Below are 14,544 nucleotides of genomic sequence, written 5' to 3'. Positions count from 1 at the left end.
GCAATAATTGGATATTCCCTGGATCAACTTTACCTATAAATGTTAGTATCCAGTTATATTCTGTGTATCTAAGAAACTATCCAGGCCTTTTTTAAAGCAATTCACTGAGCTGGCCAGAACCAACTCTTGAGGGAGTCTATTCCACATTTTCACAGCTCTCACTGTGAAGAAACCTTTCCATGTTTGGAGATGAAATGTATTTTCTTCCAGACGTAAAGAGTGCCCCCTTGTCCTCTGTGATGACCTCAGGATGAATAGCTCTACACCGAGTGCACTATATGGACCACTGATGTATTTATACATGTTGATCATATCATATCCCCCCTTAATCTTCTCTTCTCAAGAGAGAATAAATTCAGTTCCTCTAATCACAGGTAGTATCCTTAGTAGTCATTAACTGTGAATGATTGGCCCTAGTTTGCGTTCAGGGCTGCTGATTCGCAGGTACGCTGCTTGAGGTATTACATGCAACCGGCTGAAAATAGCTGTAGAAATGATCGGTCTCCCATTGTTTTAAATGGGGCGTCCCACTCACAGGTTAATAGTAGGGAACCCCGCAGGGTCTCCCTCATGTAATCACTAATTGCCCTATTTGCAAGTGTGAAGGCCATTGTAAACGCTATGTTCCCAACAGCTGGCACCTACAGATAAAATGGTTCTAATTAGATTATGTATGTTCTTTTTTCTACAGGTCCTTCACTCGGATGCCTCATATTGCAGGACCTTACTAGATGACAACAGCTCCTCTGCACTCATAATCTTGGGTTTCGTCATGATGTCCCCTCTCATTGTCTTGGCCATGGCGGTGTACTGCGGTCTGGCACGTCGCTTACGCCTCTTCATGCTTTTCCAGCCTTACACACGAGCTCTCTACAAAGGGGTGCGGTGGAGGTGGTATGATGAAGGAGGCATATGTAGCTGTGTCAGGGAATGGAATAATCATGTGAAGGCCTGGGTATAGAAAAATCTAGGACTGTTCTGAGGAGCTTTTATTTGACGTCCATGCGGAAGTGCCATCACAAGCTGCATCCTAAATTAAAAAGCATCAAATGAACTTGAGTCTACTGGCATCCCAGTTAATATATCTGAAAGACATTTTGCTTCCCCTGGCTGGTGACATATGTGTGATATAATATCTTGTGATGACTTGTTGTAAAATATATGAACTGCTAGAACAGAGTCAGGCAAACAGTTAGGGACCAAACAGTGCCACTATATTCCCTTTAAAGGAAACCCATATTAAGCTGCCATTGCTAAGTATTTCTGAAAATGATGGTTCCTTGGCTGCCCAGGGGCTTCATTGCTTTCTGAGTAAATGATCTGAAACAAGCATGCAAATGGGGGTTCTGACACTCTGAAGCAGCTTTAATTTTTCTACCTGTATTAATTTACTTTAACTTGTTAACTAATTTGCTAGACTTGAGATTCAATATTCTAAATCAATATCCTAAACAAACTTAAAAACCATGTTGATTGTGAGCAGGTGTGTCAACTAATTGCTGAGTACCCCCATCAAGAGCAAACATTTAAAATAATACTTAAGGCCAGATACCAGCACTCACAAAGTGTTCATGGTCTGCTTAGACTGTTGAAAGATTTTGTGATCCTAAAGCTCAACTTCAGGGAACTGAAAATTCTCACTTGTAGTGGGGCTGTGCCTGCATTGAAAGGGTTAACTGCTCATCTAGTCTGGGGGCAGCAAAAAGCACTTTTACTTACCTGATCCTCCTCTACCCAGCAGACAATGATGGTCTGTCCCTTGGCGTCCTCACATCCAATGCAGGACTTGATGACATCAGGAACCATTACCGCCTGGAATAGGGGGGAGCAGACATTGCGAGGACTGCTCTAGAGGAGTGAAGGATGAGTAAGAAAATCTACTTTAACAAGTCCTCTAGACCTAAATGAGCAATTAACCCTTGCAAGTTTTCTGGAGTTCAATTTTAAAGTAAATACTGGAGATTGTTTTTAGTTTTGATTATCAACAAATACATAAGCAATTTCAACTGCATTATGGATTAACCTGCAACATTTTTGGAACCAACTTAATTAGATGCACATAAGACTCAATTCTCTAAATTCTCTAAAGTGTGTTCTGTAACATTTGTTATATTTGGCTTGGGAGTGTTATTTTTAGCCATTATAGCAAATACTGATTTTTATAGCTTGAATGGATTCTGTAGATTCCTAATATCTGTTCATAACCATGAAACCACCGCTACTGGGAACCACTATATGCAGATAAACTTGAAGACATTAGGCTCAATTCACTAAGCTTTAATGATCATTATTTTCCATAATGATCATTATTTTCAGCAAAGAAAGACTATAAATGCTGAAAATAACAGTCCATGGCTGAAAATAACAATTGCTATGGCAAACAACATGTTATAGCCTAGTGATTTGAGCCTATCATCTGATTTTTCTGTACCCCTTCCTGCTACAACAGTAGGTGTGTGTGTGTGTATATATATATATATATATATATATATATTCATATATATATTATCTGGATAAAATTAGACTGTGCCTACACAAGGCTAATTATGTGATAACAGTCATAACCTAAGGGATGTGTCAGGGGGAAGCAAAGTAACATAAGAAACTTGAACCACAGCTATGATAAAGCAGGAATAGCCAGATAGCCATAATGTTCACATTTAGAGCAGGTTGGTCTCAGGACTTCATTCCTTTTGGAAAATGTAATAGTCCCTAGACCAAACATTCTTTAGGAGAGATGGAAAATTAAGGAAAAGTTGGGGTTACTGTAACATTCTACTTTTTGATTAGCATCAATGAAAAGGAATCCTCTAAGATGCCTCCAAATTTTCAGAAAACTCTGGGCTCCATAGACAGGCTACCACAGGGGAAAGCAACCTAAGTCATGGATGTCATGGTGGGCATTCCAAGCTATTTTCAGTGTGACCCAAAAGATCGATAGTCACATGTCTACAAAATGATATTTCCTCATTAAACATAACTGTAGTAAACTCTATTAACACTTTTGCACCGGTGCCTCCTGGCCCTTTAAGAGCTTCTAGTTATCGGGGGACAGAGGCGGACATTAGGGTCATATGACTGCTGTGATTGGTTGTCGCAGTGGTCACATGATTGGAAAGCTTCCGAAGGCAAGTATGCAATGGGAGTTTACTAAATCCCGGCCGGCTACTGTGCTGGGAGCATGCTCTAAGCACAGTAAGTGCTTCATACAGGACCGCATATATGTGCTCGCTCTGCATTAAGGCCCACCTGCTGAGTGGCCTCGTATATGCGTATGGCTAGCGCCAAGGAGTTAAACATTAGCTAACCTGCAATGTGTTGAGTTTGCTAAGCAAATTCTTATGTTTGAAGAAAGTGACTTTAGCATCTCTGCATTTGTATCCACATATATGTGTGAACATATTTTTATTACACCTGAAGAGAGTGTTAAGTCCATCTCAAAGCCACCTTACAACAGATAATTCAGAAGCATGCGTGAAGCTGGTATTAACACCCTACAAGCCATACATAATGCAACTAAACCTTGAAAGACAGGAACAGTGATCACACTGGAAGTCCAGTTTACTGTTTATATATTAAAATAATATGAATGCGTTAAACTTGCCATTATCATTACAGCTATAAGTGCAAAAACTGTATGACGTTGGCATGATTTTGTCCACTGGCATGTTAGTTATCTAATGTTGGTAAGTTAAAGCTTAAACTGGTAGTAAAGACTTTTTTATTTTTTACTGACAGGTAAGCCTATAATAAGGTTTATCTGTAGGTACAGTAAATATCTCCTAAATGTGCACCGTTTAGGAGATATTTACTTTAACAGCGCCGGTGATGTAATCGCAGCTCAGTCAGTAAATTGACCACAGCCCGCGAACCCAGAAGGAAAACGGGTGAAGATGGAAGCCGCAGGATTCCGTGACAGCGTTCTGCTGGAGTGCTTTGTTTTCAGGTAAGTCTTTCATAATGTGTTAGTATGCGATGCATACTAGCACATTATGCTCTAAACTTGTATGTAAGGGGATTTTTTTGTTTTCTTTTTTGTGGTTTACTACCGCTTTAATGTGGAAAAGGATGCTAAGCCGTAGGCTATTGATTGGGATCATGTCTTGGATATGCCTACAATTTCCACCAACAGGTTTGCATAAATCATCCCTGGTCTCCCCTAATTCTTCAGTCAGCCACCAGAAGCCTAGAAGATTGTCACTGCCATTTAGGAATAGGCAGAGTAGAGCAACTCAAATCTTACATCTCTTTGCTCCTGATAGGGAAGCGGAAAAGCAGAAAGAAGGTGATGATATACTTGAAAGTAAACCTGTTGCTTTGCTCTGATTGGGAAAATTGGGCTCACTTTAATCTCAACTTGGGCAAAAGTCAATGCCCCATATACAGCCTTGGTCTAGGATCCAAGGTAATTCCACTGGGATGCAGAAAATAATCTGAAGATATGTACTGTAATTGTGGATTTAGAGTTTCAAAAGCTTTTCCTTGTCAGACCGAAGAATGCACTTAGGTGTGATAATAGTACGTATCGAAAAAAATTTTTAGGAAGACAGATCCATCATCTTTCACATACTGTTACTCAGCTATTAGTCTCAACGCCAAGATTCCTTTCTTCTTTAAAAACCATTGTAAGCCTAACAATAAAAGTGGAAATGCACTGATGATCCCAGGTCAGCCAGCTATTTACAGCTAAGAAACGTATTCATAATAAAGCTTGAGCTACAAATGTACTGCTTCAATACTCTGAACCTGAAAATAGCAGGTCAGTGCTACAGTGCGGTAGTGATTCCTTGTTTCTATTCACCTCGCATATCATCAAGGACACACCAGAGCACAAAAATAGACTGAGATGGCAAGTTGTTAATCGCGGCAGTTCACAGATTTCTGCTCTAGTTGCTGATCATTACCATTTAACGCTTTAAAAAGCCAACCCAAAAAAAAAAAAACCTTTGAGCACAGAAATTTTCTTGGGACAGTTTTATCAATTCGACAGAGAAGATAATCCTGCTCAGAAACCCATATTGATCAGATGTTTTAGCGATGCTGTGCAGCCCTGTTGCTGATAGACAGAAATTTTAAGCAATAGCCCCTTGTCAATCAGCAGAGATTGTGATTTAGATAATGAGTTTTCCATTTTCTGCCTGACATTAAAGAATCTCTATAAAAGACAACTGAGCCTTAAAGGCTAAGTTCACATTTAAAACATGTTACATATTCCACCCATATTTAGGGTGGAACACAGCTACGTCATTTGTTCACAGATTCCTGTGAATGAATAAGCTACAAGTAACATCTGCCACTGCGGCAGATGGACTTGTGGTTACAATGGGCTGTGGGGGTGCTGATGAGCTCTCTTGTATTCCCCTGACATGTCCTCCAGCTTTCAAACTGCTAATCACAGGTACAATGCCTTATAGGTCCCTGCTTGTTTCTGAAAAAATATGTGCATTTATTATTTTTTCTGTAATTGTGAACTTAGCCTTTAAAGGAAACATGCTTTAACCTGGACTACAACCCGTAAAACCTTAGGGCAGTGTGTCATTGCTAGTTCTTTAATCAGCAAGGAGCACAAGCTCTACTGATTGCAGAGCTTTAGGTCTGACTAAACAGGGGGGGTGTCATATCTGCAGAGAGACCACTGCTTCTACACAGAGTAAGGGTGATTCTAAACAGCATGCTATCATGCTATCACATGGCTTTTCTACTCAGGCTGTTGACTTTGTACACTTTTTACTGATGAAACTCTCTCTCTCTTGCCGTATGTGTATATATATATATATATATATATATATATATATGGCTTTTTGTCTCAGCAAATAGGTGCAGGAACTCCTCCTTTCAGAGTCACCCTTTGTCTTTGCACCAACCACCTCTGAGCACAGTTCCTTGGTTCCTCCCCCTACCCACCTCCGAGCACCGTTCCTTGGTTCCACCCCCTACCCACCTTCGAGCACTGTTCCTTGGTTCCATCCCCTACCTGCCTCCTAGTACCCCCTCTTTTGGAGAATACAGAACCAAGTATAATTTTGTGGTACTAAGTAAGTTGTATAGACAGGCGTTGGCAAACACTGCATTTTGCATAGGATCAGCGCTGTCCCAATAAATGCAAAGCAGGTGAAATGCAGCCTCAAAACTGCCATCAACACTACACCAATAAAGTAAATAGAAATCTGCAGATCAGAACTTTAAACATAAATGCCAGTTCTGTTTTTTACTGTGTAAAGGAGCTTTTCATAATGGAGAAAAGAATGTTTCAATTGTTGAAGTTTCTACACTGCATTTAGTATCTAGTATGGTTTTGTTGGATGGAGAAATTTGTCAACATCTGATTCCCTGTGCAATGACACTGCCAAATGTCATGTATATGCCTCACTAAATCTAAAATGGCTACCAGCACAGAGCAATACGGTGCTCACTAAAGTCAAATAACACATTAGACACCTTTAATGTTGACTCGGACATGCCTGGCTGTCTTTAGTTTTCCACACCAGATTTGTAATGATTAAATTAAAATGCAGTACTTACATTAAACCTATAATACAAAGACTTTCCAGAAGAGATAATTATACCGTTCACAAGTATGCATGCAAATTTCATATTATGAATGAAATGAGTTAGCTGATGTATTTATATTCACTGCACAACTGAAAGTCTCTTGTTATACATCATCAGACATTGCTGGATAAAAGAGGCTGACTGCAGTGCACCTCTACTATCAGGAAAATACAGCCAATATGCAGCCTGATCAGGGCTGTCCCTCAAAGATTGGGTAAGATTACTATTTACATGTAAAATGTATTTCAAATTTAAAGGATAAGTTCACCTTTGCAGAAAAAAGTAATAAATGCACATATTTTTGCAGGACAAAATGCTAATATATTTTTTTCCTGCAGGAGCCTGAAAATCATTGCGATCAGTAGATGACAGGTGCAATGCCGGCACAATGCAGGCACCTTCATACATGTCTTCAGCGTTCAGTACTTTCAGTTTCAAAGCCAGAGTACATATCAGTGGACTATGAGAGTGTTTATGAGCCTCCTCTAGCCCTTTGAAACTACAAGGCTGTGGTGGCAGACGGTACTTGTAGTTTATTCATTCACAGAAATCTGTGAATGTGACTCTGGCTGTGTGGGAGGAGCCCCATACAACCACATTGCTTTTGAAAAGTGACAGCGGGTGCAGGGAGAGGAACTTCTGCCATGGAGGGCTCAGCCACTCGCTTTCTTCTTCTTTTTAAGAGCTTTTCTTGCCAAATTTATTTAAAATAAATTTCAATAAATCAAAATCAGAGGGTTTCACACACAGGCATTGTAAGCTTTTCTGTCTCACAAAGAAATACACATGGAGCCTTGGCTTACACTTGCACTGCTTCTGTGGCCATAGACTTTAGGCCTTTGTCTGTCTCCCACAGACCATCTTCCTACACAATTCTGTGCACACATCCAGAAGCCCCTTGCTGCTCTGGCTCCCACCTCTCTCCTAGGTGTAGCCCTCCTGATTCCTGGGCGATGACCTACTGTCTGCCAGAACCATGGTCAGGTAACTACTAAGGTTGCATTCACACTTGAGCGATTTGTAGCTTGAAGCTTGAAATTCCAAATATGCTCAAACTTAAAAAAATCAATTGTTCTCTATGGTGCCTTTTCACTAGGGTTGCCACCTCATCCCTTTAAAACTGAACACATATTAATTTCACAGGTTCTGAGGCTAATTTAATGCAGATAAGGCACTAAGTGATTTTATTTACCACCTTGATCAGCAGCAGAACCTGTGTAGTTAATATGTGTTCAGTTTTAAAGGGATGAGGTGGCAACCCTACTATTCACACCTGATCGCGTGAACAGGCACCATAGAGAACAATTGATTGTTTTTAAATTTGAATGTTTTTGGGGACTTCGAGTTTCAAGCTACAAATCACTCAAGTGTGAATGCATCCTCAAAGCCCAACACACACCTGACCGATTAGTGTGCTGGATGTTCACAAAACCTGGACCCAGGACTGGAGATATCATCCCTCCCGGATGACTTTGAAATCCTCCGGGTCATAACCTCTATTCAGACTCTGGCAGGGTGCCACCTGCTACACAACCTACAGGCTTGTGAATCTACAAAGACAATACTAATTGCCAGGGCTGGATCTAGCCTGTCCAATGTGGGAGTGCAGTAAAAAATGTCAGGGGGGCAGAGCATCAGAGGTCAGGGGGCAGAGGACATGTGTCACTACTGGCAGGGCAGAGGACAGGGGCAGAGCTCCTCCTCCCATCCCTGCACTGTACACAGCCTGGGCACAGGCAGCAGAACTCCGCACACAAAGTATAACTGAGATCAGTATAGTGTCAGTCAAGGAAAGTACAGTACAGTGTCAAACTAGGGCAGGAAAGTATCAGATTAGGCCAGTATAGTGGCAGGTTAGGGTTAGCTTTGGGGGGGGGGGAAACTAAAATCTGGGGGGCATAGCCCATCCCAGCACCCCCATAGATCCGGCCATGCTAATAGCCATACACCACTACATCTCATTCCACTGTAATGCAAACAGGCACAGACTACACAAGAGTTGCAACTCTGCTCTGAATTCAGGAGCAGTGCAGCATTGTTGCCACCCCATCACAAGAAGCTGTATTAAGTGAATTTCACAGGCAGAAATAACAGGTAGGTTTTTAATAGGAGGCCATAAGTCTACTTTAAAAGACATCTCTTACATACCATGTAGTAGTATTACATTTGTAGGATAGATTGGGGTGGAGAAAACTATTTTTTTCCATATGGAGGATCTGCTTCTCCTCTCATACAAGTCATGGGAATATAAAACCAGCTCAAAGTAGGCTAATGCAGCCTAAATGAGGTCAACTGCACCTGATAATGATTAGTGAGTGCTCTAAGAATTCTAAACTAATGTCAAATGCAAACATAATGAACTGAAAAGCATCTACCTATAGACACAATCCCTTATATCTCTAAGCACAATAGTATCTACATAACATATTTACACTAGAATCAGTTCTGACACAACACACAGGTCCTAAGGGTATCAACTGCTTCTTTACAAAATTTCTGTAATACCCACTAAAAAATCATTACCTACCTACTTTTATAATATAACACAGATCCTCTTTTTTATAATAGTGAGTAAATATTGCTCCCATGGCACAACCAATATGCTGTGTATTTCTCAAGCACAATCCAAGATGCATTGCGAAGAATTGAGCAACAAGTGTGATGCCGTCATGCCTGTAATCTCTCCCGGGTTGCTGAATTTTTTCTTAAATTAATCAATAGAATATTCACAATTCTAAATCGCTAACAAATATTAATGTTTTTCATACTTGCGATGGGCATATGGAACAAAGCGTTTCCTTAAAGAGGACCTGCTGCTTTTGAATATATTTTATTCACCAGCTATTTAAGTCCTCATGCACACTTGACATTTTTACAGTGGCTGTTTTTGGCTTTTGACGTTTTTTTTCTACCGCTAGTAAACCCCCCAGCATGTTATCCTATGTGTCCATGCATACATAGACTGTAATCAACATTTTTTGGATGGGATGTTTTTTGACTGTAAAAAAACCCAGGACTAGTTGTTTTCTAGAGAAGTTTTTTAGCTGTAAAAACGCTCTAACACTGGAAAACATGGGAAAACGCGGTAAAACATGTTAAACTGCCGCAAACCAGAGTTTTTGGACTTTTTTTGACCAAAAAAACCCAATTTTTTGGTAAAAAAAAATGCTAACAAATGCAAATATGGAAAAACACGGGAAATGCCTCTAAATGTAGCAAAACGCTGCAAAACACTAATGCAATAATGCTAACAAAAAGCAGAAAACACTTTTTTAACGTGACTTTACACAGCTAATGTTACCAGCGTTATCAAAACGTCAAGTGTGCATGAGGAGCTATTCTAATTCTATTCTTATACTGGAATCCAGAAAGTAGAACAGAACCTCATCCACTGATTTATCCTGGGGAAAGGCACAGTGATTTCCATGCATTTGATTTTGGCCCATTATGCAATGTGGCATTGTCTGGAAAAACAATATCTTATCTAGTTTGTTTAGAATTTATACAACCTTACAATAATATGGTGCCCTACAAGGTAGCATTAAATATTATTAGCTACAATGGAAATTTTAAACAATGTATCCAGTCCAATTGTGTGACTATTCTGTATTTATTGTGATGTAATAAAGTTTGTTTAAAACCACTCATTGCACTCTGTTTATTACATGGCTTATCTATCTATCTATCTATCTATCTATCTATCTATCTATCTATCTGTCTGTCTGTCTGTCTGTCTGTCTGTCTGTCTGTCTATCTCTCAATCTGTTTCAAAGTGATAAAGATTAGAACGTGATTGAAATTCAAATTACGGCTTAGTTCTTTTCACTCATATGATTTTGTAACAGTGTCTAAAGGGAACGTCTACTTTTAACGAGTAACTCCACTTTTGTTGAGAAGAAAACAATTCCCACTGGGTGACCTATGTACCTTGCAGAGATTTTAACAAACTTTGCTGCAGTTTCCTACCTTTTGTTATTCTACATAAATAGCTATTTGGTTCTCGGTGGCCATGTGCAAAATAGATGTGAATGGGAGTGATTTCATAAGTATCAATCAGCTGATGCTCTTGCAGGGTTTTAATCAGGACAGTTGCAGGGTCTGCATCCCTTTTGACATAATTTTCCTTTTGGGGGTATCCATATCTCCCAATTTTCTGAGATGGGAACGAGGGACAACTATGAGCAAAAGTATGTAGGCATAGGACACACCCCCTGCCCCTCTACCTTATACAAAAGAAATTATTGGTTTAACCCACATGCAGAGGCGGACTGACCATTCAGCCACTTGGGCATTGCCCGAGGGCCCGGGGTCAGTAGGGGGCCCCAATAATTCCTTTCATAGACTTTCTTGGGTGTGGTTTGAGTGTGGGCGAGGACACAGGGGCCCCATGATCCCCTATTGCCCGGGGCCCCACGAGTTGTCAGTCCGCCCCTGCCCACAAGTGCTTTTTTAACCACTACTATTCCTTCATATTGGCTTTTGAAATTTACAAATTTGGCAATTTAGAAAATGGATGAAAGGTTTAACACTGTAAAACACTTATTGATAAATAGTGCATTTTACATACAACTACTGTTTATATATCAGACCAAAATGAGGGACAAATGAGGGGAAGGAGGGACAGAGGGACTTTGTTCCAAATGAGGGACAGTCCCCTGAAATCAGGGAGCTATGTGTATCGCACCAAAAATTACAAACAATTACATTACAAAATCTGATTTGCATCTTAGAGCAGACTTCTGTGAAAATCAATTAGCCAATCATACAAGCAGGAAATTACATTTCTGTACAAAGTCTGTGTACAGAACACCTCCAGGTTGTCATAGTGCATTGCATTTTACAGAAAATTACAGTGCTGTACATTGAAAAGGAAAGGTCATTTTTAATTACATTCAATTACAACATGACTTGTGTTGAAATTGTACATGCTATATTGCTTTTTTCATTTATTATTTTTTTCCGCACAAAAGTGGAGTTACCCTTTAAAGTAAAGAAGACCCCAGCTTTGAACCTCATAGTGTAGTAAATGGGATCATGTTAAGGGAGCCAAATAAAATGTAAGAAATACCTTACGCTTACACAGAACTGGCTAGATATAGCCCAAGGAATGAAAAATGACATGCTTTAATAACATTTAGAGATGCGTTTTAAGTTTTTAAACTGCAAATTAAATCTTAAACTGCATTTTGCAATGTACCCCTTCACCTCCTTGAACAGTTACATTAACCTCCTTAGCGGTCTGATCATATCCATATTTCTATGCTCAAAGCGGTACACTTTTTTGCATAGAAATATGTATTTTTTTATTGTAGGCCTGTAATTTTTAGGAATAACTCAGGGAAATCTGTCCAAACAAGAGTCTAGTAAACATCCCGGGTATGTTAAGATTTGAAACACAAAATCATAAATTATAATTTACTAAATAATCATAAATAATAATAATAAATTTAATTCAATAATATAATCAAACCAAAAACACTGAAATTTGTAATATAGCTCAAAGTTTGCACATCACTGAGCAAAGTCGTAAAATCGTTTTCAGTGTCTGATGATGAATTTCCCCACGAATCATTATCACTCAATTCTGCAAGTGGTTATAATTTACTATCGCTGTTCTCTAGCTGGTCTAAAACCGCTTTTGACCTAAAGGGACGCTTTTTGGACGCCATGGACGTTTCTCAGTTTCCAGGCAGAAAGAACAGGCAAATTGCAGGCAGGGCACAGGACAAAACACTAGGGACAAAATGTATGTGAAATGGTTTGATACAGTAATGTTTTACTATGTGATTTTAGTGAATTTAGTGAATGTCACTTTTTGTCATTTTCAAATTTCCCACCGTTCCATCCCCATACGTCCTGACGTCGCAGGGGACTGAACCCAGATGACAGATGCCGGCATCCGCCAGAGGACATTACAGGGGACACTGCAGGAGGGAGCGCAGGACAAGGTAAGAGAAGAACAGATCCCGGAACAGCGCCTTAATGGTAAGCCTGAGTGTAGCTCGGGGTTACCTCTTTTGGTACTGAAACTTTACCCTGAGCTACACTCGGGAATTCCGCCAGGGAGGCTACATAAAAACATGGACTTCAATCCAGAAACAACTATAGTGACTGAGCAGAAGTAGACAGCTGCAGAGTCCCCTGTGAACTGCCCATATACCAAACAATAGGTTGATCGATAACCCGCAAAATTCTTTTCAGCTGGCTAATATTAACACAGAAATGTTGAGTCTTCATTGTTGTGGTCCTGGCATGGACTGACCATCATAGCAGAACAGGGTCACAGATAACAAACAAATCCCAGTGGAGTGCCAAATCCTGAAAATCTTCACCCAAATCATAAAAGGCTTTGGGGAAATGTTTAGAGGCAGTACCACCTGTAAAAGCAACAAGCCATCATATTCTTGCTGTTTATGTGACGCAAAGCATCATGGTTGAGGCATGTGTACATCCCTGAGTAGCTGCATTCCTTAGTTTAGGTAGGAGGCTGGCTTAGGGTAAAACCTGCAACTCAACCCCACCCCCCCCTTCAGTCACTTGTGAATGAGTCCTAAGAAAACAACTGGCACACATTTGTGTAGAAAGCATCCTCCAGTGCCATATTTAATCTTTCCATTGCCTGCCATATGTTCCAGTAGATCCCAAATAATTTATGCATCTTGAATTTTACATGGTTTTTGCAGGACAGATAAGATGAGTCTAAGGGAGTTTGACCTTTCCAAAGACAATGGGCCTGATAAACTATCAGCGGTGCAACATTAAAGTGTTATGTTGCCTTTGCAAAAAACTGCTTATGCAATTAAGGGGTGAATCCAAAGAACAGAGGTATACCACTCAGGCAAACAATCCAGATCAATCCACAACAGGTGCAGGCTCTGGCTCGCCACCACACACGATGCAATAGGAAGAAGGAACACAGGGAGGAAAGTGAGCGCTAAAATGGCTAGCTGCACCAAACACCAAAAAGGTACCAAAAAACTTCCAAAGTAACAATATAGATATGGGTGCAATGCTAAAATATGAATATCAAACATCAAATAAATGCAAATAAATAAGAAAAGTGCCAATGCAATAATAAATATATAAACGTATCACAGTGTCAAGTTATATTTAAGGTGATTGATGGTGTGCAAAAAGTGGTCTTATAATCATAATGATAGTATGTCCATGAAGTGACCAAGTGATGACACTACATATTGTCACTATAAAGTGACCACTAGTGCTGAATAAAGTGCCAATAGTGATAAATAAACATCCAAAAAAGAAGTGATAAATGTAAGATCCAATTATGATCTCAAAAGCTGGTGATCGATATCATATAGCCAACGATACGGTTATGTGCCAAGTAATGGCAGAATTGCGCACTCACCAGATGCGCAATTAAATCACGCATTTAAAGATAAATACTCTCAGTGGTCAGCTGGAGGTCCTTTAACAATATGTACAGTCTGGTCTGGAGTTCCCTCTCTAGATCATCGTCACTCTCTATATGATCGCTGATAGGTTCCCCTGCACTGTACAAAGCCATACATTGTGCACAGCTCTCCCCTGTCAAGCAGTACTCTGTACCGGAAGTACCGATTAAGCACGAGATTGTGTGAAACGCGTTAACAGGTCCTGTATTCATGTCCCGGTGTTTTGTGTGTCCTATGGATCAATAAATACACACTATATTTATCTATCCTCCGGTGTGCGGCTGGACCCTTCTTCCTATTGCAATTTAGGGGTGTTCTGTCCCCACATGAAGGTATAACAGATAATGGCTGCGTAACTTCCTACCTTCTTATCCAAGCAGTGGAGCAGACCGGACCGGCAGATGCTCGGGTTAGATGGATCCAAAACGTATACACGGGAATGAAATCAGCGTGGGTTTATTTGATCCAAATACAGCGACAAGCGGTGATACAATACTGTAATGTAGTAGAGGTATTGATGCTGTCCTGTGATATCTTTCCTGAGGCTAACTGCTGGTCAAAAACGGATGCCTTCACA

The 14,544-nt window shown here is 40.1% G+C and overlaps 1 protein-coding gene across 1 annotated transcript in view; it reads left to right on the top strand.

The window, feature by feature from the left end:
• TMEM278 (transmembrane protein 278) overlaps positions 1 to 10,195 on the top strand; it is a 133,536-nt gene extending 123,341 nt beyond the window's left edge. Inside the window, exon 2 of the mRNA XM_089652557.1 lies at positions 692 to 10,195. Coding sequence (XP_089508683.1) covers positions 692 to 961 — 270 coding nt within the window. The 3' untranslated portion in view covers positions 962 to 10,195. The remainder of the gene's footprint in view (positions 1 to 691) is intronic.
• The last annotated feature ends 4,349 nt before the right edge of the window (positions 10,196 to 14,544 follow it).

The sequence above is a fragment of the Staurois parvus genome, unplaced genomic scaffold (assembly GCF_062004578.1).
Source record: "Staurois parvus isolate SC_StPar_1 unplaced genomic scaffold, SC_StPar_1.0 ptg000686l, whole genome shotgun sequence".
Taxonomy (NCBI): Eukaryota; Metazoa; Chordata; class Amphibia; order Anura; family Ranidae; genus Staurois; species Staurois parvus.
Note: the sequence above shows the minus strand (reverse complement) of the source record. Positions and strands in the feature narration are given on the sequence as shown.